This window comes from Aphelocoma coerulescens, chromosome 2, assembly GCF_041296385.1.
Source record: "Aphelocoma coerulescens isolate FSJ_1873_10779 chromosome 2, UR_Acoe_1.0, whole genome shotgun sequence".
NCBI classification, from domain to species: domain Eukaryota; kingdom Metazoa; phylum Chordata; class Aves; order Passeriformes; family Corvidae; genus Aphelocoma; species Aphelocoma coerulescens.
In genome coordinates, this window is record NC_091015.1 from 123,597,892 (window position 1) to 123,623,866 (window position 25,975).

Genomic DNA, 25,975 nt, shown 5'->3' on the forward strand with positions numbered 1-25,975 from the left:
ACTGTGCTTCATCAGAATTACAGTACTTCACTGTTATATGGAGGTTCTGAGTTCATGGAAATCAGACAGCCAGTAGCAGCAGCAATATCAAATCCAAATTTTTTCCTTAATGAAACTACAAGAAAGTTTTGCTCAAGACTTCACTGAGGTCAGAATCAGGCCATCACATTGGAATATTTTTTGGTTTTAGCACAGTTGATCTAGATTTTCATAATGAAAACCAAGCCAGATGTGATCTGGGAGGGTCCCCCTCCCCAAACAAATTTTTTTCCCTTTTGCCTTCCAGATTTAATTAAAAAAATATTAAGAGCCAATATAATGGACAAATAAATTCACCACAATATAATAATAAATATTTCACCCAAATGGACTTCACTTTTATAAGTTGAATGTTATTTATTATATAACAGATTAGTGCAATACTGAGACAGTAGTAAAATGCTTGAGGGACTGAGCCAGTAGTTGAAGGACTAGGTATATGTGGCTTCCCTAGGTATAGCCACAATGTTGTAATAAGGTTTGAACTAGAAAATATTGAGTGATGATTTAGCATTAAGCAGTTATGGTATAAAACATAACAAGCTGCTGCTTCTCACTGCTTAGGTATGTCTGAGTAAAATGAGACCTCATCTAAGAACTTAGGAAAAATACGTAGAAAAATATGGATGTAAACAGAAGCTTGGAGATGCTGTAACAAGGTGGACCTCAGTGTTGAAGACATTGTAAAAGCATTTTAAAATTCATTATGTCAGCATAGTAAATTCAATTTGGTAGAAGAATTCCTTGTTCATTTTGTTCTGTTTTGTTTTAATTGGACTTGTTTCTGTTTCATGTAATTCAACATGAATCCTTTACTAACATTTTAAATTATAATACTCAAATAGCACTGAAGATGGATGCTATTTTTTGTGTATGACTACAAAAGAATACATTTTACTGGCATTTAGTATTTTGATAGAATTTAGCTCCACATGTTTTCTATAAACAGCCATATTTTGAAAAGTTTTTGCTGTTTATCTCGGGGGAGAATTATGTTTACTTTCAAATAAAACTCCTTGAAAATGTTGAATAAGACTGATCATAATCTAAATGTAATTGACCCTCTCCTAAGAATTTGTTCTTCTGAAATAATTTTGAATTATGAAGATTGGCAGCTCTTCTTATTAATATATTTATAGTATATAGGAAGACTATATATATTTAAAAAATATGTGTGTGTTTATTGTCAAAACTTGAAATTCTCTGTTCCTTTCATTTTCTTTCAGACCAGGACCTGTTAGAGAATTCAATTAAGTGTGTAGCCATTCTAAAATTACTCAGGTCTTGAAGTTCAACGGCCTTTAGTTTTGTCCATTAATGATAAGAAGCAATTTTGATATCATTACTGAAATGTTTTTATTTATGAATTGAAAGTCCCTATACTCTTTGCTGTGTAAATTCCTAAGTGAGACATTATGCAGGCTGCTGAAGACAGACCTATCTCCTTTTCAGTTACTGTTCTGATACTCAGAAAAACTTGAACATTTGTCCACACTCATTTGAAAATTGCACTGACCTGAAAAATTTTCTCCACCATGCAACAATACCATTTTCTGCACTGAAAAATGAGTAGGAATCCTGTGCTAAGAGGTGTCGATACTCAGTGAGCACTCCTGAGAATTGGTAGTTTGGTCACGCCTGCTTCAAGAGTATCACAGCAATTAAATGATGCTTTTAGAAAATGCCTGCAGTGGTAGTGTTCAGTATTTTCATCTGTTCTTCTCTAAGGTCATGGATAACCATAACATAAGTTGAGTGCTTTTCTGGATCGATACCCTGACATGCTGGCACAGTTCTGTGCAGTATCCATTAGCAAGGCTGACCTCTTGCCAGAATAGCATAAATCGAGTGCCTGTTACACACCCATGCTGCAGTCTGGCATGGCAAAAAAAGATCCTTATGATGTCTGGCCAAGGAAATCTCAATACATCTTTTATGGTTTGTAGTACCAAAAATGTATCAATTACTCAGCATCCACTAAAAACATACTACCTCTTATTCCCAGATCCTCTTTTCCTTACTGCCAGTGCAAAGTCGATGAGGGTGAGCTAATGGGCCATGTCTCATGCACCACAGATCAGAAGGGACAGCACCAGTAATGTACATAAGCATATTACTTTACTGAATTTGCACATTAAACTGATTAATTCTAGCAACCATTGCTGATAGGAATTAATAAACAAAGAGAAAATATATTAATTGTTTAATTGCTTTTGACAGCAGAGGACAAATGTACCTATATTTGTCCCCCCTCCCCATCTCTCACAGACAAGCATGTATGCACACAATATTTAAAATTTTAGCATTCCTATCATTGTGAGTGCTGGTTGGACCACTGAAAATGTCTAGTAAGTCTTATGATGGATACAAAAAACAGTTACTTACAGCCAAGTCAAAGAGCATTATTAGGTTCAGTGACTTGCCCGATTTTAAATCCAGCATGTGCTATTTCTATTGCCCTAATTCAGATTTGTGTAGCATTTCCAGTGTATTCTTGTCTGGGTTTTGAAGTTATAATTTGAAAACTGCTTATGTGGTCTTATAAAGGAATTTGTCATAGCAGGAGGGTTAATTTTTTTTTCCTGAGTTTTGATAACTTCACATAAATGGCTTCATTCTGAAGGTCCATGGAGGCTGCAAGGTCTAACTGTGACTCTGTAGGTTTGAGGTCAACAGGGTGTAAACTTGGATCTCAACAAATGTAATTTACTTCTCTGATCATTATTTGCCATGGCATTTTAGACTGACTCTCACATCTCACAGAAGAGGTGTTTTAGAGAGGTTACAGACTCAAGGATCTGTAGACAAATCACCCAGCGCTCCCATTTCCTGCAGTGGGTGGCATGGGGGAAACACACTCTGTTCCCTTTTACACTGCAGGTTAGTTTTCACCACTTTAACCACGATCATATAAGAGACAGAACCCCAAGTAAATTAAAGGAAACATTCATGCAGAGCATATACAGTTTGCACCTTTATATGTGTTAATGCTTTAATGTATACAGTATATAGATATACTGGCTTTTACAGCAGCCTCTCCTATTTGTTTGCAGCTCCAGAAGCAGGCCATTCTTGTGTATATTGATGATGACAGTGCCATGCTGGAGGTGGATGACAAACAACAGCATTTCCGATGCAATGGGACCAAACAAATTGGAACAAATCCCCCCTCAAAACAGTATTGGGTGTACTACCTACTGCCAAGGGCTGCACATAAGTTTCCATTTACAGTACAAGATGAGACTTAAAATAAGCAAGGTTGGTTAAATGAAAGCTGTTTTGAAAGGACAGCACAAAGTGAATATTCTGTTTATAATAAGAAAAATTGAACCCTGTTCAAGAGAATGGAATCTTTTAACTAACCTCTATTCTTACTGTGTAAGTTTAAAAAAGCATGTCCATTTTTTTACACATACGGTGTAACACACTATCTTTCAAAGATGCACTTGATCTGTAAGAAATTAAAATTCATGTTCATGCATTGAAGAATATAAAGTGATTAAAGCAGCTGTACTCACATAATAACATGTTAACCAGGAAACTGCCCTCTAGACTTAAGATTTTGGAATCAGAAAGTCTCCTTCTTGGGAAGAGAAAGGTTCAATGTGTCACACCCCTGGAAAGCTGCTTTCCTTTTCTTTGAGAACTGCCCTCAGGAAAGAAAACTCCTCAGTCAGAAAGATGGACAGTGTTGCTCCAAAGGGCATGATATGGTGGGAATATTTGAGTAAGTAAAAAAACATCTAGTCTGCCAGAGCAAAGTAGTGTAAAAAAGTTATTTGATTTATGGCTTCCTGGACATCTACGAAACTTTTAACATGTATGAAATAAGCTGTAGGACTGTTGTCCTAAGTTTTGTCTGTGGCTGCCAGTGTTTGCAGAGATACACTTGGAAAGAGCAAAAAAGATGTCCTTCCCCTCACAGACGGCACCTTCTGACCCCTCTGCAGTTACACAGCTTTGCCTCTTTCCCCTTCTGCTCACATCCATCTTTGACTGCTCCCACAGAACAAATCTCTGCATTTTTCATATTGGCAAGTAGGTGTGCTGTTCTTGCACCAGCATTGTCAAGAAAGCAACCAGAATAATAGTAATGCAAAAAGTATTTGTACAAAGTTGCACAATAGTCGTGCAAAGGTGATTTAAAATGTGCCTTTTGAGTGGCAGTTTACCTCTGTGAACAGTAGAAGTTTATGAGCAGTTCTAAAAGTTTTCACTGTTGAGATTTCATTTCACAAACACATTTTATCACAAGGAATAAAATTTGGAAGGGCCATTGGTTTCATTTCATCTAAAAAGTCTGATTTAAAATGCTCTCCTTCAAACAAATGTGTTTCATAAACTTCAGGTGCCTGATTTCTCTTTACATGTTGTTTATGTGAATGGCAAAAACCACGTAAGATTTACAGGGCTGGTGCCATGCTCTATATTGCTGCATGGTGCACCAGTTGTCAGCTCCAAGGTCACAGCTTTATTAAAAGATCAAGATTTACAATAACGTTAACAAGAGCATGAATGCCTTCACAGACACCTTCCTGTAGTTTACTTCCCTGAAGTCACCAGCACAATTTCTCCCCCTGCCAAAGCTGCTAATCAATAAATACTGCGGTCTCCTGAACAAAGTTCAAATGGATCTATGTTGCTTTAGTAATAAATCTTTGCTTCTGTTTAACACCTGCCTTCAAAAGACATAACCTTCTTTACCTGCAGTAATTAAACTTCCTAACAGCCTTATTTGGTGATTAAAACCTGCTCCCTTTTTAAAGATTGAGAAACTGAGGTGTAAGGGCATACTTTGCTGAAGTCATACAAGAAGAGTAAAAGACTTGGAAGCCCATCTCTACCAGCTTCCCGTGTGCTGAGGCTGAAGGCCATGCTGCTTGTACCCCAATGGTGGTTGTGTAGCATCTGAACCGAGGCTTCTGTAGTTCTTCCTTTTCATGTACTGCCACGGCCCGGCTAGGCACCTGAAGCTGATATACAGCTGTGGTGTCAGCCTCATTGACACAAACACATACAAGAAGCCCTCTGCAGGCTATTTACCACTTAAGTTCTGTGTCTTCTTCTGGCTGTCCCTGCGGCACTGATGAGGTTCCTGCCACCAGCTGCTGCTGATCACCCATCATGCCTACTCAGATTGACTGGTCTGGCTTCCTGCTTCATTTCATGGAAGATAATCAATCACTTTAAATAGCTGGGGGTTTTGCCAGCCTCTGAACAGCTCAGATAACCCTTAACACCAGTGATGAGAGCAGGACAGCAGTAACCTCCTGAGCTAGTACAGCCACATCTTACCACACCACCTCAAATCCTAGGCCTGTCTTCCCCTGGGAGATCCCTGCCCAGGGAGTTCTGCCTTTTCCACTGGATTTTCTCCCAACCTGAAGCATGGGCAGCAAATATCCCAGCCCAGGCAACTTAATTCACTTTGGGCCCAAGGCTATGCAAGTGCTTCTCTTTAGAGTTTCAGAAAGCTTGGTACTTAGGCATGAAAATTTTGTCTCCATGTGGTCTAAAAAGAAGGTATTTAGGGCAGTCATTGGCTTTTATTCTCCTGTCTCTGCTTTAGCTTAGGAAGATACTAACATTAATAGGTAACAGTAATTGTGACAGATACTGAACAAGAGCACAGCCAGCATCCTTCACAGAATCACAGGATGGTTCATCTCTCATCTTCACCTGGAGACCTTAGCTTCAGCTTCACTCCCTGCAGTTCCCTCTCCCCTCCAAACCATGGGGCCAGATGGTGTTGTGGGCATTGCCTCTTGCTGCTGATCACTAGCAGCAACAAGAAGCAGCTCTGATGGATGTCTCAAGCATTTAGGTTTTCATTTGGTTTTGAAATGCTGGAATCTGAAAGCATATGTGAACCACAGCTCTTAATGTTTTGCACTCTCTCTTTCCTAAAAGTCTAACCCCAGGCTAGAGAGAGAGGGGGAATCTCCCCTCCTAGTGATCTCCTCTGAACATCTAGCTATGGTACAGACAGCTACAGTTAAGGAGACAGGGGAAAACAAGATGAAGGATCCATTTTCCCTCAGTCCTGGTACTGGAACAGGTTGCCCAGAGAAGTTGCAGATGCTCCATCCCTGGAAATGTTCAAGGCCAGGTTTGGATGGAGTTCTGAGCAACCTCGACTAGTGAAAGGTGTCCCTGCCCAGGGCAGGGTGGGTGGAACTAGATGATCTTTAAGGTCCCTTCCAACCCAAACCATTGTATAATCTCTGAGCAAAAAAGACCAGGCCTAGTCTGAATCTTAGATTTATCACGATTACAACCTTCACAGATTAATATAATTGATAGACTCTCCACAAATCTGTTTCTTTTTAAAGCATTTTCATTATTTTGGTTTTTGTTTATATGCCAAGAGTCATGTTCAGATGAGGTCAGTGCTAGATTTGCTTAACAAGTCTAAAGTCTTCTCTACCAGGAGAAATCTGTTGGCATCACTATACCACTAGACTGATATTCTTGAAAGTCCTTATTCTGGAAGAAAAGTGCACACTCATACCACTGAATTAAGATTTTTTTTTGGTCAGAATTATTCAGGAGGCTGAAAACCTGCCCCAACTCTCAGCAATACCACTAAAACTACTCCATAAAATCACCACTAGTGCTAGTCCCAGAACTCCAGCATCAGTTAGGTTGGAGAAGACCTCTGAGATCATCAAATCCAACCTATGACCAACCACCATGTCATCTAGACCATGGAACTAAGTGCCATCTCCCATCTTTCCTTAAATGCCCCCAGGAATGCTGATGCCACTACCTCCCTGGGAAGCCTAGTCCAATGTTTAATCACCCTGAAGAAATTCCTTCTGATGTCCGACCTAAACCTCCTCTTGCACAGTTTGAGGTTTAATTCCTCTTGTCCTGTCACTTGTTACCTGGGAGAAGAGGCCGATCCCCACCTGGCCACACCCTCCTTTCAGATAAGGTTACCCCTGAGCCTCCTTTTCTCAGCGATAAGGTCTCCCCTGAGCGTCCTTTTCTCCAGGATAAACAGCCCCAGCTCCCTCAGCCGCTCCTCACAGGACTTGTGCTCCAGACCCTTCACCAGCTCTGCTGCCCTTCTCTGGACTCGCTCCAGCACCCCAGTGTCCTTCCCGGACTGAGGGGCCCAGAACTGAACACAGGATTGGAGGTGCGGCCTGACTGGTGCCGCGTACAGGGGGACTGCACTGTTCGCTCTAGAAATAACCCGGAGCATGAGCGCTGTTGTCACCGTGCAGGTTTGTGAGCGCTGTTGTTCCCCCGAAGGGCCGCGGGCGGCGGGGAGGACGCAGCGCGGTGGGCGGAGCGGGGAAGCCTCACGGACAGGGCGGAGCGGGGGCCGTGTCGTAGCAGCCTCGCCGGGCCGGGAGGCGATCGCCATGGAAACCCCGGCCCCGCCCCTGCCCCCCCGGGTGCCGCCGGGAGCGCGGCCGGAGCTGCCGGGTCCCTCCTCCCCGGGCAGCGCCAGGTAGAGCGCGGGACGGGGGCCGCCCCGGGCCGGGCGGGAGGAGCCGCGAGGGGCGGCTGGCGGAGCGCAGGCCGGGCTCGTTCCGCTGCCCCGCCGCAGCCCGCCCCGGATCCCACCCGGCGCCGGTGCCCCCAGCGATCCGCTCCCGGACCCCCGGCGGCGCCCCCCGGGAGCGGAGCGGGGCCGGGCTCTCCTCAGTCCGCCAGGGCGGGGCTTGTTCGTCGTCCCCGATCCTGACGGAGAGGCCCTTACGTGTTGCCATGGCCGAGGGGGCCGCGGCGGCCCCGGCGTGCTTCAGCGAGGATGATTTTTACTGCCCGGTGTGCCAGGAGGTGTTCAAAACGCCCGTGAGGACCGCCAACTGCCAGCACGTGTGGGTATCCCGACCCCCCGCCCCTTCCCAAGCCTTTTCCTCGCCTTCTCCGGCTCTCCGCCTTGCGCTCCTCTGCTCCCCCTGCTCCCGGTGCCCGGACCCTCGGCCTGGAGCCGCTGGCGGCGAGGGTGCGAGCCCATTGCTGCCCCAGCCTGCCCTCGCCTCTCTCTTTTGTAGCCGACGAGGACCGGTCATTTAGGAGAAGCCCTCCCCACCCCCGGGTGTCTGGGCGGCGGTGGGGGAGTTTGGCTGTGTTGTCTGACCTAACTCGCGGTTTTTAACTTCATGGTTTTCCCCGTTCCTTTTCGAACAAGGACGGTAGTGTGAGTTGTTCTCTCTTTTCAGTTCATCTATTCAGCATTTTTTTTCCAGGGGGATGTTTAATTACAACGTGCTACTTTGTAGAAAAGCAAGATAGCTTTGGCAGCTGGTGCGTAAGGAAAGAGAGCTGCAAAAGCTGGTGAAATGAGGTCTCTGGAAACGCGTGCTGAATGAAGCTTTAGTGGTTTTGGCTCTATTAAGGACAATAAGGAGTTACTCTGATAAGACTGTCCGAAATCACGTGCTTGCTGCACCATTTAATATCTCATTAGTGATCAATCTGGTGTGCAGCTAGGTAATACTAGTCAATAAATAATAAGAGTTTTACCTAGAGTGCATTGCCAAGCTCCCCTGATTTCCATATACTTCATCGTAAGCACCATTATTTCATATTTCTTTTTAATAGGAAACTTTGTATTTGGTAAACTGTTACTCTGATATCTCTTTTTTTTTTTTTTTTTTTGCCTAAGAATCATCCAGCTCTCTTCAAGGACAAAGTACGAAACCCTGTATGTTTTCCTAACATGTGTTTGTGGTAACTTTTCAATTTAGGTTTTGCAGGAAGTGCTTCTTGACAGCTATAAGAGAAAGTGGAACACACTGTCCTCTCTGCCGGGGGAGCGTGACTAAAAAAGAAAGAACGTATCCCAAAAGGGCTCTAGATGTTGAAAACAGTATGAAGAAAGCTTCTGGGGGCTGTAGATGCTGTGAGAAGCAGGTAGAGTAAAACTTTAAAAAAAAGTTGAATAAATTTCTCGTGGTTTTGTCCAGACACGCCTTTACTGTGTGTCATTCTCATCTTGGAGCTGAAGAGCCTATAGCAGTTAGCTTTGTATGGCTTGTGCATATACTGGGCATGCAGTGCCTGCTAACTGTACCTAACAGGTGTAGACTGAAAGAGCATCTTGAATTGTCAATAAAGGCATTTTAAGTGGAGTGCCAGCTTTTCCCCAAAAAGATGGAAAAAAACTGGATATAGCTATAAAACTGGCAAAAGGAAAGTTAAGGAGCTGAACATGAAAATTGCAGATATATGGAAAACCTCAGAAACTTTCAGTGTGGAAATGAAACTGCTTCAAGTTGCCATAAAATTTAATTTAAAACCAAAAAAATGTGAGATGATTACTTGCAGTGCCCGCATGATCAATCATATGTAATTTCCTCCTTGCCCATCAGTCTTTTTACATTCCCTTCATTTCCTTTCTAAAGGGATCATTATTTTTGGAACACTGAGTGAAATCTTGAGCCTCACTGAAACGAAGAGTAATGCCTCTTTTGATATAAACAGATGCAGGATTTCAGCCACACTTTTTGTTTATAACAAAGTGCATAAAATCCAGGTAGTCTTTATGATGGTTTCATTCCACTTGGGACTTCTGGCAGTGTGAAGATCAGCACTAATAGAATCCTCAGCTGCTTGCTTTGTTCCACATGATTAATTAGGATGAAAAGTGGGGAGAAACAAACTGATAGCAATTGGTAAACTGGAAGGAAGAACCAAACAGAATAATGGGATTTAGGCACAGGCATGTGAGATGTGATTTTGTTCAGCCTCTAGACCTGCAAACACCTTCTTGACAGTGCTGTCGGGCCTGAAATTCAGATTTAGGGCATGTCCAACACAGCTGTCTTCTGACAAATCTAAGCAACTCGTTCTCTTAATTTGAATTAAAGGTGAATAGGCAGCCTTAAGTTGGTGATCATTCACCTTTTTTTTTTTTCCCCTCCCCTCTCAATGAGAAAAGGAACACACCTAATGCAAAAAGAAAATGTTTCTCTGCATGAGGTAACAGCAGGCCAGAGAAGACTGAAGGAGCAGTGGTGCTTATCCCATCCTCATGGCCACTCTCTGTTATAGCTCATCAGCTAGTGATCCTGGATCTGGGAGGTGTAGTTCCAGTGACTTTGTTTCAGTTAAACGGTGTTTACTTGCATCTTTCATCCCTGAGAGAGCTCTCAGATGTCCAGCAGTTTGAGTGGCAGTGTTCTTCAGTCTCACAGAGTGACACTGGCTCTGAGGAGAGAGGAATCGGAGATGTCCTGTTGGTGAACAAAGTGTTCATGCTCAGAAGGGAGACACAAGTTCTGGTTTCTGCTGCATATGATGTCTGTGTAATTTCTGCATGCATTGCTTTCTGTTGGCAGAATTCTCTCTTCCTTCTGTCCCTGGATTGTTTAGTATGATTTCAGTAATTTGGCATTTTATTTTCAGGTTAGATTTTCATGGATGAGACAGCATTATAAAACGTGTAAGAAGTATCAGGATGAATATGGTGTCTCTTCAATTATTCCAAACTTACAGATTTCCCAAGATGCAACAGGGAACAGGTAATCAGGGTGTTCTGTGTGTAACCGTGCATCCTTCCCCTGCCCCTCACCCCATGGGAAGTGTTTTTTTCCAGGGCATTCCTTCTTTGTGCAATAATTATTGTCCATATTTTTGTGCTTCAAAATATGAGTTTTTCCAGGTCTTTTTCTTTACTCTTAGCAGACAGAAGAATACCTTTCTGCATGATGGCTTTGAAATGTCTTCTAGAGACTCTCCTAAAAAGTATTTAATATTTGTAGCTTGCTTTCCTTGCCTTGACAGCATTTGAGCAGCCTTCTTTGTGACATATTTCATAATGTTTACCTCTTGAGAAGTTCCTGTGTATTTTTATTGCCCCTCCCCTTTCCTAAGTTTGTTTTAGTGGGTATCCTGTTTCAAAACATTACTGTGCAAGCTTTTGCTTTCTGATTGAATTTATTTTGAACAGCTCTCTTACAAAATATATAAGGAACTCCAGTATGTTACACACCATAAAATCAAATTACACTTGCCATTTGTTTTCAGCTAGTAAAGTTAACCTTTTTTTTCATATATTCTCACTCATGGTAGGGGTTGGGGATTTTTGGTTATTTTTGAAGAGCTTTTTATGTGCTCATTTCACAGAGCTCTATTATATGTATTCCGTCTTTTATTTATTTTATTTTGCCATTGATTTTCTATTTTTAGCAGTCTGAACTACTCTGGTTTTCAACTCATCAGTCTATTGAAAGTTGAAGCTGTTACTGGAATTAGCTGCAGCAATGTTTCACCAAAGTGTCTGGATATTCTGATATCACTATTTATGCAGTATGCCACAGTAGAATACCTGTGATTATAATATCACTGAAGTATAAAAAACTTACCATTACCATATTTGTGACTGTAAATATTCATGTTCTTAGCACATCTGTGCAGTTTCTTCTGGCTTAGCTAGAGGTGCATATATGGTCAAATTTACTTTCTAAAATGTTCTGCTTCACTCTTTCTTTAGGAAAAAAGCTTATTTTGTGCTCAGCAAAAGAAAACTTACCTTGCCGTAGTTGAAAGTTGCAAATTATTTGTGTGAATACATGGCAGTTAAAAGCCTATTTACACCTTCCTAGTCAAAAAACTTAGGAAGTGCTACCTGTCTTACATTCATATAGTTCATAATGTTTTTTGAATTACTTGGCTGTCACCTGCATTACCATTCTTGTTGACTAAATGTTTGTTGTATTATATGTCACTTTCCTGTAAAGTTGTGTAGTATGCCACCATGGTAATTAAATTATCCAGAGAGGTCCCACCTGACTGGAAATTAACAAATGTAATGCCCATCTACAAGAAGGATCAGAACGATGATCCAGGGAACTACAGACCTGTTGGACTGACCTTAGTGTATCAGGGAAGGTCATGGAGCAGATCATCCTGAGTGCCATCCCGTGGCATGTGCAGGACTACTAGGGCATCAAGCCCAGCTGGCAGGGGTGTACAAAAGTCAGGTCCTGGTTGACCAAACTGATCTTCTATGACAAAGTGACCTGCTTAGTAGATGAGGGAAAGACTATGGATGTTGTCTGTCTAGACTTCAGGAAAGCATTTGACACCATCTCCCACTGTATTCTTCTGGAGAAGCTAAGGCTTGGACAGGTGTGCTCTTCACTGGGTGAAAAAACTGTCTGGATGGCCAGGCCCAGAGAGAGGTGGTGAATGGAATTGCATCCAGTTAGCACCTGGTCACCAGTGGTATTCCTCAGGGTTCGGTTTGGGGCCACTCCTGTTTAACACCTATATTGATGATTTGGATGAGGGGATTGAGTGCTCCCTCAGTGAGTTTGCAGATAACACCAAGCTGTGTGGAAGTGATGATCTGCTGGAGTGCAGGAAGGCTCTGCAGAGGGATCTGGACAGGCTGGATCAGTGGGCTGAGGCCAGTGATACGAGGTTCAACAAGGTGAAGTGCTGGGTCCTGCACTGGGGTCACAACAACCCCAGGCAGTGCCACAGGCTGGGGGAAGAGTGGCTGAAAAGCTGCATAATGACAAAGGACCTGGCGGTGTTGGTTGACTGTGGTTGTGCCATGATCCCGCAGTGTGCCCAGGTGGCTGAGAAGACCAGTGGCATCCTGGCCTGCATCAGAATTAGTGGGGGTAGCAGGACCAGGGCAGGGATTGTCCCCCTGTACTCAGCACTGGTGAGGCCACACCTCGAATCCTGTGTTCAGTTCTGGGCCCCTCAGTCCAAGAAGGACATTGAAGTCCTTGAGTGAGTTCAGAGAAGGGAAGTGGAGCTGGTGAAGGGTCTGGAACACAAGTCCTGTGAAGAGTGGCTGAGAGAGCTGGGGTTGTTTATCCTGGAGAAAAAGAAGGTCTTCTCAGGGAAGACCTCATTGCTAGTTACCTGAGAGGAGGTTGTAGTGAGGTGAGGGTCAGTCTTTTCTGCCATGTCTTGAAGTGAAAGAACGAGGTGGAATGGCCTTAAGTTGCACCAGGGGAAGTTCAGATTAGATAGTAGAATTTTTTTTTTTTTACTGAGAGAGTGGTTAGGCATTGGAATAAATTGCCCAGGGTGACGGTGGAGTCACTGGTTCTGGAGGTGTTCAGGAAGTGTCTGGATGTGGCACTTGGGGATATGGAGTAGGGGTGATTATGATGGTGCTGGGTTGACAGTTGGACAGATGATCTTGAAGGTTTCTTTCAACCTTGGTGATTCTGTAAATACTGAACCATAACTTGATCCAAAGGAAAAGCTGTGAGGATTAGGATATGTGCCAGTGTATGTTGCCTTGAAATTCATGGGACTTAATACATTTGCCCCCCACGTCCGTTACTGTTAAACTTTTAAAAATGTTGATAGTGGAGTGAAATAATCTCAATTTTTGGTTGTTTTTTTTTTTTCTTCATTTAAAGTAGCAGAAGTGATGCAATATCTGATACTGGTGAGATGGCTAATAATCAAATACTTCAAGGAGAAACAAGGTAGGTTGCTTCCTTGTCTGTAGTTGTTATTAAAATAGATTCCAATAGTCACAGTGCAAACTTTTTTAATGCAAAAAACAAAACACAACCCACACAAAAACACTAGGAGCTGTATTTATAGAATCCTGTAGTTTCTTGTACATTTGTATAGAGATGTTAGAATTTGGGTTTTTTAGTACTTTCCTGAAGGATTTGCACTAAAAGGTGTTACAAGACGGCAAAACCACGGTGTAGCTGCAGTGGGAACAAAAGAAGCCCAAGTCTCAGAAGAGTGCATTTAGGCATACCAATTGTAAATGTACTTCAGAATTGCAATTTGGTAGTAGCACTGGGGCTCCTTTAGATCTGCTAGTATGTCAGTGGGAGTGTGGGGTTTTTTGGGGGATTTCTTGTTGTTATCAAAGCAAGGGAAAACATATGCTTTCTTAACACTACTTCTGAAACTCTCTTTTCTGTTTAATACTGTATTTTTGTTTACAGTGGACACCCAACCTTCAAATGCCCCCTGTGTCAGGAAGCCAATTTTACCAGACAGCGCTTGCTGGATCACTGTAATAATAGACATCTTTATCAGATCGTTCCTGTGGTAAGTAGAGTTGCTTATGTATGTTTCTTAAGCTACTTTCATTATAATTATGTGGACAATTTTAAATGTGCAGTTGCTGCTCTCTATCTTTAACAATCACTGTGGTTTGAGAAAGACAATATACTTCATGCAGTGCATTTAAATTGAGGAGTGACTTTGATGTGAAAACATTTCATGTCCAGCCTGCTGGTTCTAAGGCATTTCTGACTTAGCTGTCTCATTTATCTTGATGTGAAACAGGCTCAGTTTTTGAGCCTGACGCTTTACGCTTCTTTATTTAGTAGGTCAGGTCTGTTCCTAAAGAATCCCATTTGTAATGTAACTATTGTTTCATGTGAAACCTACAGTTACTTGAAAAGTAATCTAGGTAACCAAAGGGTCTGAAGGAGAAAAATCCGTTTGATTTTCTGTATTTTCATATGTATTGGGTGTGTTACTACTTCTTTTGTCTTACTTGATCATCTCAATTGTATGAAAATTCTCCCAAACAATAAGTAGGATACAATAATCACTTTCTTTTCTAAATTGACTCAGATACGATTATCTTCCACTCCTAAGAGAAACACTTTAGAAATCTACCAAGTTGAAATGTAGTTTTTGAATGTTACACAGTTGAGGAAAAGCACACTTAAAAGTATGATTTGATGTTAATGTCTTACTGTATTTTGGTAGTGGATGAGTAATAGACTAGTTATTCCTGTAGAACATGTCTTTAATGCATTCTGTATTGCCAATAACTTTTTTTTTTTCATTCTGTCTCTTCCCTTTCCCCTCCAAATTCAGATCTGTCCTATTTGTGTATCTCTTCCTTGGGCAGATACTAACCAGGTTACTAGAAATCTTGTTAGCCATCTAAATCTAAGGCACCGGTTTGACTACGGAGAATTCGTGGTAAGCTTTTTCTTCTTTGATGTGTGGAGAAATAAATGGTAACTTCTTTCTAAAAATCAAAATGCCAGATAAAATTTTGTCCCAAACTTGTGCTCTGGACGTGCTGTATTCCTGTTTTGCGTGGAACTCAGAAGCAGACCTGTCTGTTCTTCATCAACATGAAGTGCTACTGGTAATAGGTGTTGTCAATAGTTGCACTGCTCCAAGCTGATGAATTAAGTCTTTGACTTAGTGTTCTAAATTTGAACTATTTATTACTTTTACTCTGTTTAATAGAACAGTTTATTACTGCTGTTTCTGGGGGGAATAAAATAGATGCTACTCTGTTTTGTTGACATTGACCTTTTAATGCAGAAATTGCTTAATTATGTTCTTAGGACTCAAACTGCAACATGACTAGCTGGTATTGCTGCTGCAGCCTCTCTTCTTGTGTGTCGTGAGAGAGACTGAAAAAGAGATGTCATTTAATCAATGTTCAGGTTGCCTCTTTTCAGGCTTTCTTTTGAGTAAATGACCTTGAAGCACATGCAGAACTACATACACAGATGTAGACAGTGGCTGATTCCTAAGTCAAGCCAACCATTTGGGTTCTGCATGTGGGATCAGAGAGCTGGAGAGTTTATGGTAGTTTCTACAGAATTCAACAGGGTTTGGGGTGTGCTGCATGAGCTTTGTGTGGGACAGGGATAGTATTTGAATCACAGGCAGCCTCCCTGGTTCAGGATGGCAAAGATGATGTATATTGTCCTTTGAGTTGAGTGAGCTGTGATAAGGGCCTGAAGAGCTAGGGTTTGATACAGGGGATTGGCCTCTTCACCATGAGTGCATGTTTGATGACATAAAACTGGTGACAGAAATTCTGATTTGGGGAAACTGCCAGAATTGCTCTTAAAAGATGCATTACTCTGGCATGTTAACAACCTGGAAAATATTTCTGCAAAAGTAGCAGATTTTTTGTGTTCTGTATTTGCTTTCTCATTTTAAGCAGTATATTCTCAACAATCTTATGATTACTGTTGTCTGGGGATCCCATTTTGGTTTTATTAATGGAGGATGTTATGGCTGGTTAGAAGCCCTGTTAAAAGAATTGCATGACACAGTCAGCTTTCCTGAGCTGGCTGTTCCATAATGTAATTGAGCCAGGGAGAGAAGATGGACCCTTCTGCTTAATGAGCCATGTCCCACTCAACTGATTCTTCTCCTGTCTCATGTGTCTCTTGGTACTTGGTTCAATAAAAGATTCTGTGCAATATAAACAATCATGTAGTAGCATAAAGAGTCTTCAGTTAGGTGCCATTTCCTATGTAAAAACATAGCAGATGAATGATTAAACTAATGACTATGCTACATCTTGAGTATTTGTCCATTTTGATGATGTTTTCATTTTGTTTAGAATCTTCAGCTTGATGAAGAGGCCCAATACCAAAATGCAGTTCAAGAATCCTGTCATGTGAACTTTTAAAGTAGAGCCCCTTTCATCTTCATACTGATTATCTGAGAGAAAAATGACTTTATTCTGTTGGCAATCTGATGGGTATATTAATAAAAATGTCGTTCAGTAACCACTTTTTGGGCTAAGCTTCTTTTCACACTCATAAGGACTTCTGATAAATGATTTTGCTGAAACTCAAGTTTGACATATTTACTGAGATCTGCCCCTGTGGAATTAGCGACATTTTTGGAACTTCTCACTCCTGTCTGATTTTCTCTAACTTTGACTACTCTGTTAATTACATGTTCATATGATTAACGTAGGATGTTCTAATTCACCAAAACCAACTTTGAAAGTATCTTTAGAAAGATATGCACTGATGCTCTATTGCACTGTTGGGTTTCTTCAAGTTCAGCTATCTTCTAAGGTATCTTATGAGATGATAAATTATTTTTTTTCCCTCTTCCCACCAAGGACAGGCATTTGTCCTGCCAAGAACTAATTTTATTTTGATGTTGTGATTTGTTTTTTACTGTTGCTATGTGACTGAAAATAACAACAGCTTAAAACATTAAAATATTTCTTTTCTATAGCTCAACAATGCAGAGCAGGGCTTTTTTCACCTTTCATTGAGAAAGAATGATGCCATTGCCTAGGAATAATTACATCTATTTTTTCCTCTTTGGGAGCATAACTAAAATAGGATGCTTGCTTACTAATATGATGAATGAGGAGTATTCACTGTACTCCCAACTCCTAAGGAAGATTACACATTTTCTGAGCAATTCAAGATGACATGCAAAAGGTGCACTTTTTTGGCTTATGACTGTGACCAGATTTTGTTGAAGCTTTTTGAGAACTTCTGGTTTTGCATTTGGAATTGAAGTTTTGGTCTGTCCTGTTTCATGGAAGGCTCTGTAGCTAAATAACTAAACTGGCTTCACACCTACCAAAACACTTTTATTTTGGTAAAGCTTTTTAAAACTTGTACATCTCCTGCATCCAAAGGCTTCAAAAAACAGTTGAGAAGAAAAAAAATACTCTAAAATAGTTACCAACATATTTTAAGAGTTCCTATTCTAGATTTCCACCTTCCCAGCAAGAACACTGTTAAAATTGGAGAAAATGGTAATAATGCAATTTTGAATTTAAATGGAAAATCTGTTTGTAAAAACTTTAAGATCTTTTATACAATACTAAAAGGGAGAAGGGGGAAGATGGCTGCACAGCATAAGTTTTGGAGTTTTAAATAGTGTTCTGAACATAACACTTGTTAGGACTGACTCTACATCCTGTGTTTCCGTCACCCATTGTCAAGCTGTTGTTATTAATTAGCATTGCATATGTGGTGAAAAACATCCCCAGTAGTTTTGTTAGTCTAGATGGTGTTTTATGTGTAGTAATATCAGTTGTGCAGCCAAAGTACAATCTGCTTCTTGTGCCCTGCCTCCCTGTTCCTGTCCAAACAGAGGTTTTTATTATTCTTTAAATGCTGGGATATTTCATATTCCAAAACTGGTAAGGATGAAATGCCTCATTTTACAATGTAATGTGTTTCAGAACTGAAAGTTCTAATTTATTGAGTGTTGGAACTAAACCACTGTACATTGTAACTTGACTTTTCTATCTTATTTTTTTTTAATGAGTGCAAAACATTACTGAAGGCATTGCTGACTAAAATACAGAGAAAGTTGTCTATTTCAGAAACAGTTGTCTATTTCAAAAACCTTGCCAGAAGGGTATGTCCTTTTTATAACAACATTTCTTGAATTTTGTTGCAGTCTCACTACAGTATTTTGACAGCAGATCACGCTTGGAACTTGTATTCCAACCCTGTTTGCCCCAGTACTCTTGTCTGTGTATTCTCACTTGTTTGTCTGCTCTAGTGCTTATGTGACCACATACTGATTTGGAGTGGTTCACTGAGACAACAGAAAAAACAATCAGATTTCTACTTTTGCTCTGTAAAACCAACTATGAAACAGTGCTGTCATACAAAAAGGAACTTCAAGGTACCTGATGCTGAAGTTTTACCTTATAAAACAAAGACACATTATGGTGATTTATTACTGCATACATCATTTCCTAAGGAGTTTAACAGTTACGTGTAAGTTTAGTTAACTTTTCTAGATTCAATGAAATGTTTATATGATCTGGCAATAAATGCCTACAGCCAATACAGATTCTGAATGCCTCATGGACACTGGAACTAGTTATTTCTATTACTTGAATATATCTTGGGAATTGCAAGTGAAATGACATCTGTTTTAAAACTCTGGGAAACAATTTTTTCTATAGCAATAATTAGTTGTCACTTGATGCATAGTTGCTGAGTATTTTAGTCATGTTTAAATGTTGAGAGACTTTAATACACATTTTTAAAGCAACAAATGTGTATTAATGCAATACAAAAAACCCTTTCAAAATGTTTATTCTCTTTATTTAAAATCTGTATTGGCAGGTGCTGCCTTGCTTAAGATTTTGTACTTTTAATATGAAGAGATTGCATCCAATACATTGACTAGGTAAGCGTTTAATGAAGATTAAACTATTTAAATATGTTGCTGCTGGTCATGATCTTTCTCACTGAAACTCAGACATGCACAAAACCGGGTGTATTTGTGATGGGTAATGCTCAAAACATGAAATCTTTACTAGAAGATTGCTTCTTAATGTTTTCATGTTCACATTGCATTATGTATGGTTTCAGTATGTCATGTTTGAATTGTACCTTCTGGTTTTTTTCCTATTAAAGTGTTTTTTCTATTTGTCTTTTTGTTGCATAATAAAGATGATCAATTCCCTTGGTGCTACTTCTTCCTTTTCAGATGATTTCTAAAACTTAGATATGTGATCAGTTGTATGTCTACGCACTTTGAATTACTGGAATGGTGTGTATGCTGCTGGAATGATAAGATGTGACTGATGATGCATCTGTGAGCTGACAAGTTACCTTGTATCATATCTTGGGTATTTCCAGCAAGCAGAAAAGATGATAGGTTGGCCAAGATCTACTTTGTGCATCTTTTCTCGCTTCCATGTTTGTATTTTGCTGTCCCATGTAGTGTTAATAGAGAAATAACATCCTAAAAGGAGAGGGAAAGATGTATGTAACACTTGGGGTCATTAGCAAACCTTGTTATTTAAAGGTAGATTTTCTGAGAAGATTTAATGCTTTTCTGAGGAAAGAATTGCCAGTAAGTTTGGGCTGGTTGCAAGTTTTAACCAGCAAGGTGGCAGCTAGATGATTTATCCTTCTGCCCTTTGTTCTTGTGCTGAAAATACCTTTGGTTGTTTCTTGTGCTTTTACATTTTAAGGACACGCAGATGATAATACAGTAATAAAATTGATTTAATGTGTTATTTTGAATGACAGAAATTTAACAAAACTATGTACATTTCCTTTTTGGTAATTTATTCTTTCCCCATAGAATCTAATTTTCTGATCTCTAAGTAAACCTCTATATCTTCTGAATCTGCTTATAAGTCCTTTGTTAGAGATTTCATTTGATTTGATTTTATTACAGCAATTCATATTTCACTACTTAGAGAGAATGCATGTGATGTGTTTAATTCTCATTGGCAGTTTCTTGGTTATAGGATACTTGAGCTCTGTAAAACTTCCCTTTGTTCTCTAGTCTTACGCCAGGGCCTCATTCCCAGGTAGAGAGGGGGATTTTTGTGCACCCAGGTCATCTTCTGACAGGTAGTCGGAGCTAGAAGGCTTTTTGTGTTTGGGAAGCATTCCTGGGTCCCTCTTTTTTAGATTTGACTTCTGAGTCCCATGAGATTTGAATGAGTGTCTGTGAGGACTCTGCTATAAAAGAGTGGATAGTGTGGTTTTTTTTATATCCTTTGTTGTATGCAGAAAGAGACACACCAATTCATGAACACTGTTGGGGATGGTACAGTGTTTAGCAGAAATGGAAAATGCACATTTGTGAAATGACTGTAGAACCTGGCATCCAAGGCTGCCTTGTCGCAAGACAGAAGAGCTACAAGAATATCTGACAAAGGCATCTTCAGGTTTCTTTTAGAAATGGAGCAACAAGCAATGAAAGGGCACAAAACCTACATAGTCTGTTCTCCATACAGTGTGTACATTTGCTCCAGAAATCAGGTTTCTTTTGTTTCTAGTTGTGGCTGTATTTGAAAACATGTTGGACACAAAATTCAGGGTGTCGTCAATGAGAAGACACTTCAATAATGTTAAAACTTCCACTGCCCAGTGCATTGCCAGACTCTTACCAGGGTCAAAGCATGGGGATTTTGGGTTTGTTTTTTTTTTTGTCTCAGGAATAGAGTAGGTCTGTACTGTTTCTTACATTTCTCAAACTCTAGGTCTGCCTTGGGAAGGATCAGTTTTCACCTCTTCATTTTCCAGCTCTAACCAGCCTTATTTTATCTGTAACATTTTTGTGGACATGATCAGGAAAGAGCTAAGAAAGTGAATTTTACATTTATTCCCTCACCACACCTCACACTGTCAGGAAATTGAGGGCAAGGAGGGAGGAAGGAGCCATCACTGCCAAATGCATTTTGTGGAATAGCATTTAATCCTATTTCAAATCTGCCTTAAGTACTCTGTATACACTTAGAGGCATTCCTCAGATCTGTGAAGCTGGTTATTTCCCAGGGCTTAGAGAGAAAATACTGTTTTTATGAACTTGCTTAATCTTGTGAGGATGCATAGTCACTGAGAAAAGTGCTTCTCACTATTTACATCCTTTCTCTACTGTTGTGTTTCTGTCTCTCATTTTTTCATAAAATGGCTTGAGTTGGAATGAATCTTAAAGGTAATATCATTCCAACCCCCTGCTGTGGGCAGGGACACCTTCCACTGGACCAGGTTGCTCAGAGCCCCATCCAGCCTGGCCTTGAACACTTCCAGGGATGGGGCATCCTCAGCTTTTCGGGTAACTTGTTCCAGTGTCTCACCACCTGTTTTCCTCTATGCGCATTTCCCTACAGCAGTTCCCATAAAATTACTCTGCATTCCCCTCCCCACTCCCTTTTCTATCTTTTAAAGTAGTCAGTGATTAAATTGCTATGATTATATTGGTTACTAATTATTGTTTCCTATTATGTATGTTTTATAAGCTCCTCTGGCTGTGCCCTTAATATGGGCTGGTGTGGGCCACAGGGGTAAGTACAGTAACTAAGAAGCTTAGCACCAATATTTTCCAGAGTTCTCCAGACATGTTTACTTTTATGGCTAGGGGAGTTGGTGTTTATCAGAATGTGTTTATGCTTGGAAAGAATCTGAAAGTCTTACCAGATAGCTTTTATTGCTTTAAAACATATGTTAAAGCATTTACTTTGTTGTTTCTGTAGGGAGAGGATCTGCTTTTGGATTGGAGAGATTAGAATGAGGTTGAAAATGAAAAACTTTTCATGGAGACCAGTTCTTTGATGGTAATAGTACCCTTTTCTTCCCCAAAAACCTTGTGTTAGGGTCTCTGGTTTTGTACGTACGGACAGAAGAGTGTGGGGTGTTTTTTTTCCAGGGTAACTGCTGTGGCCCTAGTGCCATAGAAGGTGAGATTCATGTGACCTTAGTTGTGAGACTGATCAAACTTGAGTAGTTTCTTTTACGAATTTTTCTTCTTTCATAATTCAAACCACCAGAGGGCACTGAATATATTGTGTACTTTCTGAATAAGTATTTAAAGGTGATAATTCAGTAAGTATTGTAGTCCAAAACACTATTAGATACGGAATTTCTCTCCAAATGTTTCATAAAATGTAATAAATCTTTTACGGATTTTTGGGGGGTTAAGAGAGGGGCTGGGGTCATTCCATTCTACAGAAAGAATATTTGCAACTTACTTTAAAATCTTAAAATTACAGATTTACTTATATTGCTTTATCATCTGTGGTAAGTAAGCGGTGTTCACCCCTGGACTCCACTCCGGGAAGAATGCTCCCCTGTTCACGAGAGAACATAAAATGTGACACGTTCTCGCAAACGCCATTCACTTGCAAGACCTTTCCTTGCCCAAGGGCGTTCTCCAGAGGCCGCTGGAGCTCGGGCGCTGTAGTGCAGGCGGGAGGCACACGGGGGCACCTGAGGACTGATGCATTCTGTGACAGGGACAAGGGCTTAGCGCTCGTTCCTGGCTTCTTGCTTTGTGAGACTGCACACATGCCATCGCCCTCGCCAGTTCCACCTGCCGCCGTGGCGAGGTCTGCCAGGTGCCCCGTCCAGGTGTGCTGCGTTATCCCTTCCTAGCAGTCACAATAGTTTGGGGGTGGGACAGCCCTCTGGTATGAAGGGAGGAATTCTACCAGCTGAGGCTTATGCTGCCTCATCTGAGAAAGAACTAAGTCTCCCTGGAGTGTGCTTCTGCAGTGGCATGATAGTGGCCCGCCACAGCCACTTTAGTAGCTGCTAATCAGTGACAGTTCGTTTCACACCGTGATCTGATTCATATTTAGCGTGAAATGTGTTTGTGTAAAAACATGTCAGACATGGTTCAGATCCCTGGGAGAGGGAGGGAGGTGTAATCCCGTATGAGTAGTTACTTAATTTATAAAACACTGGTGTTTTACACATACAAAAAAAAATATGGTTAAAGTATGTCTGAAGGGCAGGAAGGTGTGTAAGTTACACCTAAGCTTCTGCCGTTTGCTTTTTAACCTTGCTTTTTAATTTACTTGTAGCTAAGCGGTATGAGGAAGCTGAGGGTCTGCCTTTATTTTCTTGTTAAACTCTTAAGGAAAGCAAGTATGTCTTCGTTTTCTCCTGTGCAAGCAGTTGGAACACTTGTATTTGATACCTGGTGTAATTTTTACCTTTTTACATTATATCCCACATGGCACTTGCTAGGTTTGTAAACACTGGAGCTTCCTAACTTTAAATATTTAGGCACACAGCTTGTAACATTCTGGATTTGATCGAGGGTCTGTTATCTTGCAGGTTTATCTGACAATGCTTTATCTTCATTGCTGCGTTTGCCTGATCAGCCAAGGAGACAACACTGCAATAGTGTCTCTGTTTGGGAGATTAACTGAAGAAGTGAACCTAATTTGTGCAAGATAATGCAGGAAGCTTGAGAGAGGGCAAGGAACAATCCACTATCTGAAAGTAATAGACCATCTGAGTATCCTCCTGCACTTTCACATTTGAACTATAAGCCCTGCTGTAAGTGGGATACATAATGTTCTGCAAAGCAGCACTCTCATGTTATGTAATGAATTCATATCACTTGAAGCTGACACTGAAACTTGCGATCAGACAGGTTCCACCCAAATGTCAAGGAGCAATCATGAATCACCATTGTTTGCTGAGCAATATACAGATGGCAAAATTACCAAAGCATCTCTGCTGACTTACAGAAGATTAACAGAACTATTCAAATATGAAGCTACCTACCAAAAATTCTAAAAAATCACTGTCTGTATGGAGCTAATTTGACTTGGGTTTATGGTTCTCAGTAGTTAGCAGATACTGCATTTTGAAATTAAGTTCTTCTGGCTTTGAAAAGAGCATTCTTGCCCTCCTCCACTTCCCTCATTTTTCCCAATCTCTCTGCCTGCATTACTGTCTCTTCCCAGATTATTCCAAAGCTATGTAGCTTTACAAAGAAGAGTAAAACAGGTGATGCTTCCAATCTGCATTGCATGATGCCTGATGAATCTTCCTTCTTCTGCAGCAAGGCGGGGAAAAGCACTGCAGTATCTTTATTACTGTGCTGTTGTAGATCCCAGATGCAACAGTGCCACCAGGAAGGCATGATGAGATGGTGCCTGTCCTGGGGAACATGCAGTCTGCTCTGGGGTGCTCTCTGTCTGTCTGGTGCTCACAAAGTAAGCTCAGCAGGAGATCCAGGCAGTCACTTGTAATAGATCTGCAGCAAGCTCCACAAGAAGTTCTGTTGTCTTTCATTTTCCTTGTTTCTACTAGCAGCATGAGAGTCTGTGGGAAAAGAAGTGTAATTGACTGGCAAAAGCTCAGATTTTGCAGGTGTCTCTTATAGTTACTCAGGGCTCATTAGATATCTTAGCACTCGTAAAAGTTGTGAAACATGTGCAAGGCAAAGAATTGTAAGAAAGGAAAAAGCAAATAACCAGTTAAAGACCTGCTCCTTCTCCTTCACATTTAATGTTTTTATTTTTCTTCAAACTCAGAGCGTGCAATCAGGATACTGGTGGAGTCTACTTGCAGATCAAAATGTTAATGGAAATAACATCCTTGAATTCCACAGGCCCTTGACTGTGTCAAGAAAGGACATGCATTATTTTGGCTATCATCTGTTAAGGAAACTTCTCAGCCTGACCATTTACAAGACCCTCAGGCATCTCAATCTGCAGCTTGCAAGCTGAGCTACCTTGACCAGGTGCATTCCTCAACATATATGCTCTGGTAGCTGTGGAATAAAGACATTCTTTTTGTTGGTCTGAAAATGCACTCCGTCTATTCAAGTAAGTTGCACTACTCTTTATTAATTAATCTCTGGTAATACTCAGTTATTTCTTATTGTGGGCCTCAATCTTGGAAGTATGATGTGGCTATATTCATAAGAAAAATTCAAGGAGCTCTGTAGGATGCCCCTTAAGAAAAATATGGGGTAGGTATATTTCTTGAACACAGACAGTAAGTCAGTGATAAAGCAAGATGGTTGTCATTGTAGAGAACATGGTCACAAAAATAGATAAGGCCTGTTGAAAAGATCTTCCATGGTTAGACATGTCTTCCTGAAGACTGCCCCTATATGAATTTCTTTCTTCTCAACATGTATTAAAAAGCCCATTTTAGCTACTTACTTGGTGACACTGAATTTTCTGCCAAGAGCTTCTATCTTAAAAGTCCTGATGTTCTGTTATTAACATATTATTTATTTTTCCATTGCCTCTTGTTTTATTTTACCAGGTGACTGGTTAAGGTGTCAAAACTCTGAGTTTATTTAATGAAAAAGCAGTGTGAGTTAGCATATAACTTTCATGCCTTCTCTGTTTGGTGTCACTACATGCCAATTCCCACACCTTCTAATGTTTGCTTTGGGCAACTCACTTTTTAGCCAGTCCTGAAAGCAGCAGTGGTCATGACACAGAGGTTCATATAACCCTTCATCCCTCTATCTACTGTTGACAAGAAGTTGGTGTGAGCTCCCAGTAATGGCTGATACATCTCAGAAGCAGGGATGGGGAACAGAGAGCAATTGCAGTGATTATTTCCATCTAAAGGGGAGCAGAAAAGAAGCAGAAAAGCAGGGGTTTAGGCTTTCTTCCAACATTAAGTAGTAAGACCAAAATTGTGCTATTTTTGTTGAGCTCACCATCTATGGAAAGCCCTTGTAAGGTACTATAATCAAGAAATAATGGATACAGTCTTTTAGTTTTGATCAGGATTGTATTTTTTAAGCAAGCATTATCATCATCACCATTCTTACTTACCATGCTTTCGCTCACATCACAGAGCAGTGTTGGTGTGTCCAAATTGAATTCCTTTGTTTTGAAACTAAGCCAGAGTATGTTCTGCAGATCCCTGCCTAATGCAGTCCAGTTGTCACCACTGATCCACTTGGGATCAAATCAGAGCCAGACTACAGCAGAGCTCTTTGAGATTTGTACAGCACATATGCCAGGTTCTTGCCACCAGATGTT

At 40.7% G+C, this 25,975-nt stretch overlaps 1 protein-coding gene across 3 annotated transcripts; it reads left to right on the forward strand.

Annotated features, from left to right (window-relative positions):
* The first annotated feature begins 7,419 nt into the window (after window positions 1-7,419).
* On the forward strand, window positions 7,420-19,173 carry RNF138 (ring finger protein 138). 3 transcript variants are annotated; one of them, XM_069004669.1, is made up of 7 exons: window positions 7,420-7,874; window positions 8,748-8,913; window positions 10,408-10,523; window positions 13,395-13,460; window positions 13,941-14,046; window positions 14,830-14,937; window positions 16,331-19,173. In XM_069004669.1, exons 1-7 carry the CDS (start codon window positions 7,762-7,764, stop codon window positions 16,397-16,399), a joined length of 744 nt encoding a protein of 247 aa, XP_068860770.1. In that variant the 5' UTR covers window positions 7,420-7,761; the 3' UTR covers window positions 16,400-19,173. The 3 variants fall into 3 exon arrangements, with proteins under 3 accessions (XP_068860770.1, XP_068860772.1, XP_068860771.1); XM_069004671.1 differs by having other exon boundaries at window positions 7,438-7,874; window positions 13,392-13,460; XM_069004670.1 differs by lacking the exon at window positions 7,420-7,874 and adding an exon at window positions 7,931-8,197 and having other exon boundaries at window positions 13,392-13,460.
* The last annotated feature ends 6,802 nt before the right edge of the window (window positions 19,174-25,975 follow it).

What these genes read in the sequence shown, in the direction of transcription:
- RNF138 (XM_069004671.1), top strand. Translation starts at nt 7,762, where the DNA reads ATGGCCGAGGGGGCCGCGGCGGCCCCGGCGTGCTTCAGCGAGGATGAT. An exon ending in TTTATCAGATCGTTCCTGTG is followed by an intron (nt 14,047 to 14,829) that starts GTAAGTAGAGTT and finishes CTCCAAATTCAG; the next exon opens with ATCTGTCCTATTTGTGTATC. An exon ending in TTGACTACGGAGAATTCGTG is followed by an intron (nt 14,938 to 16,330) that starts GTAAGCTTTTTC and finishes CATTTTGTTTAG; the next exon opens with AATCTTCAGCTTGATGAAGA.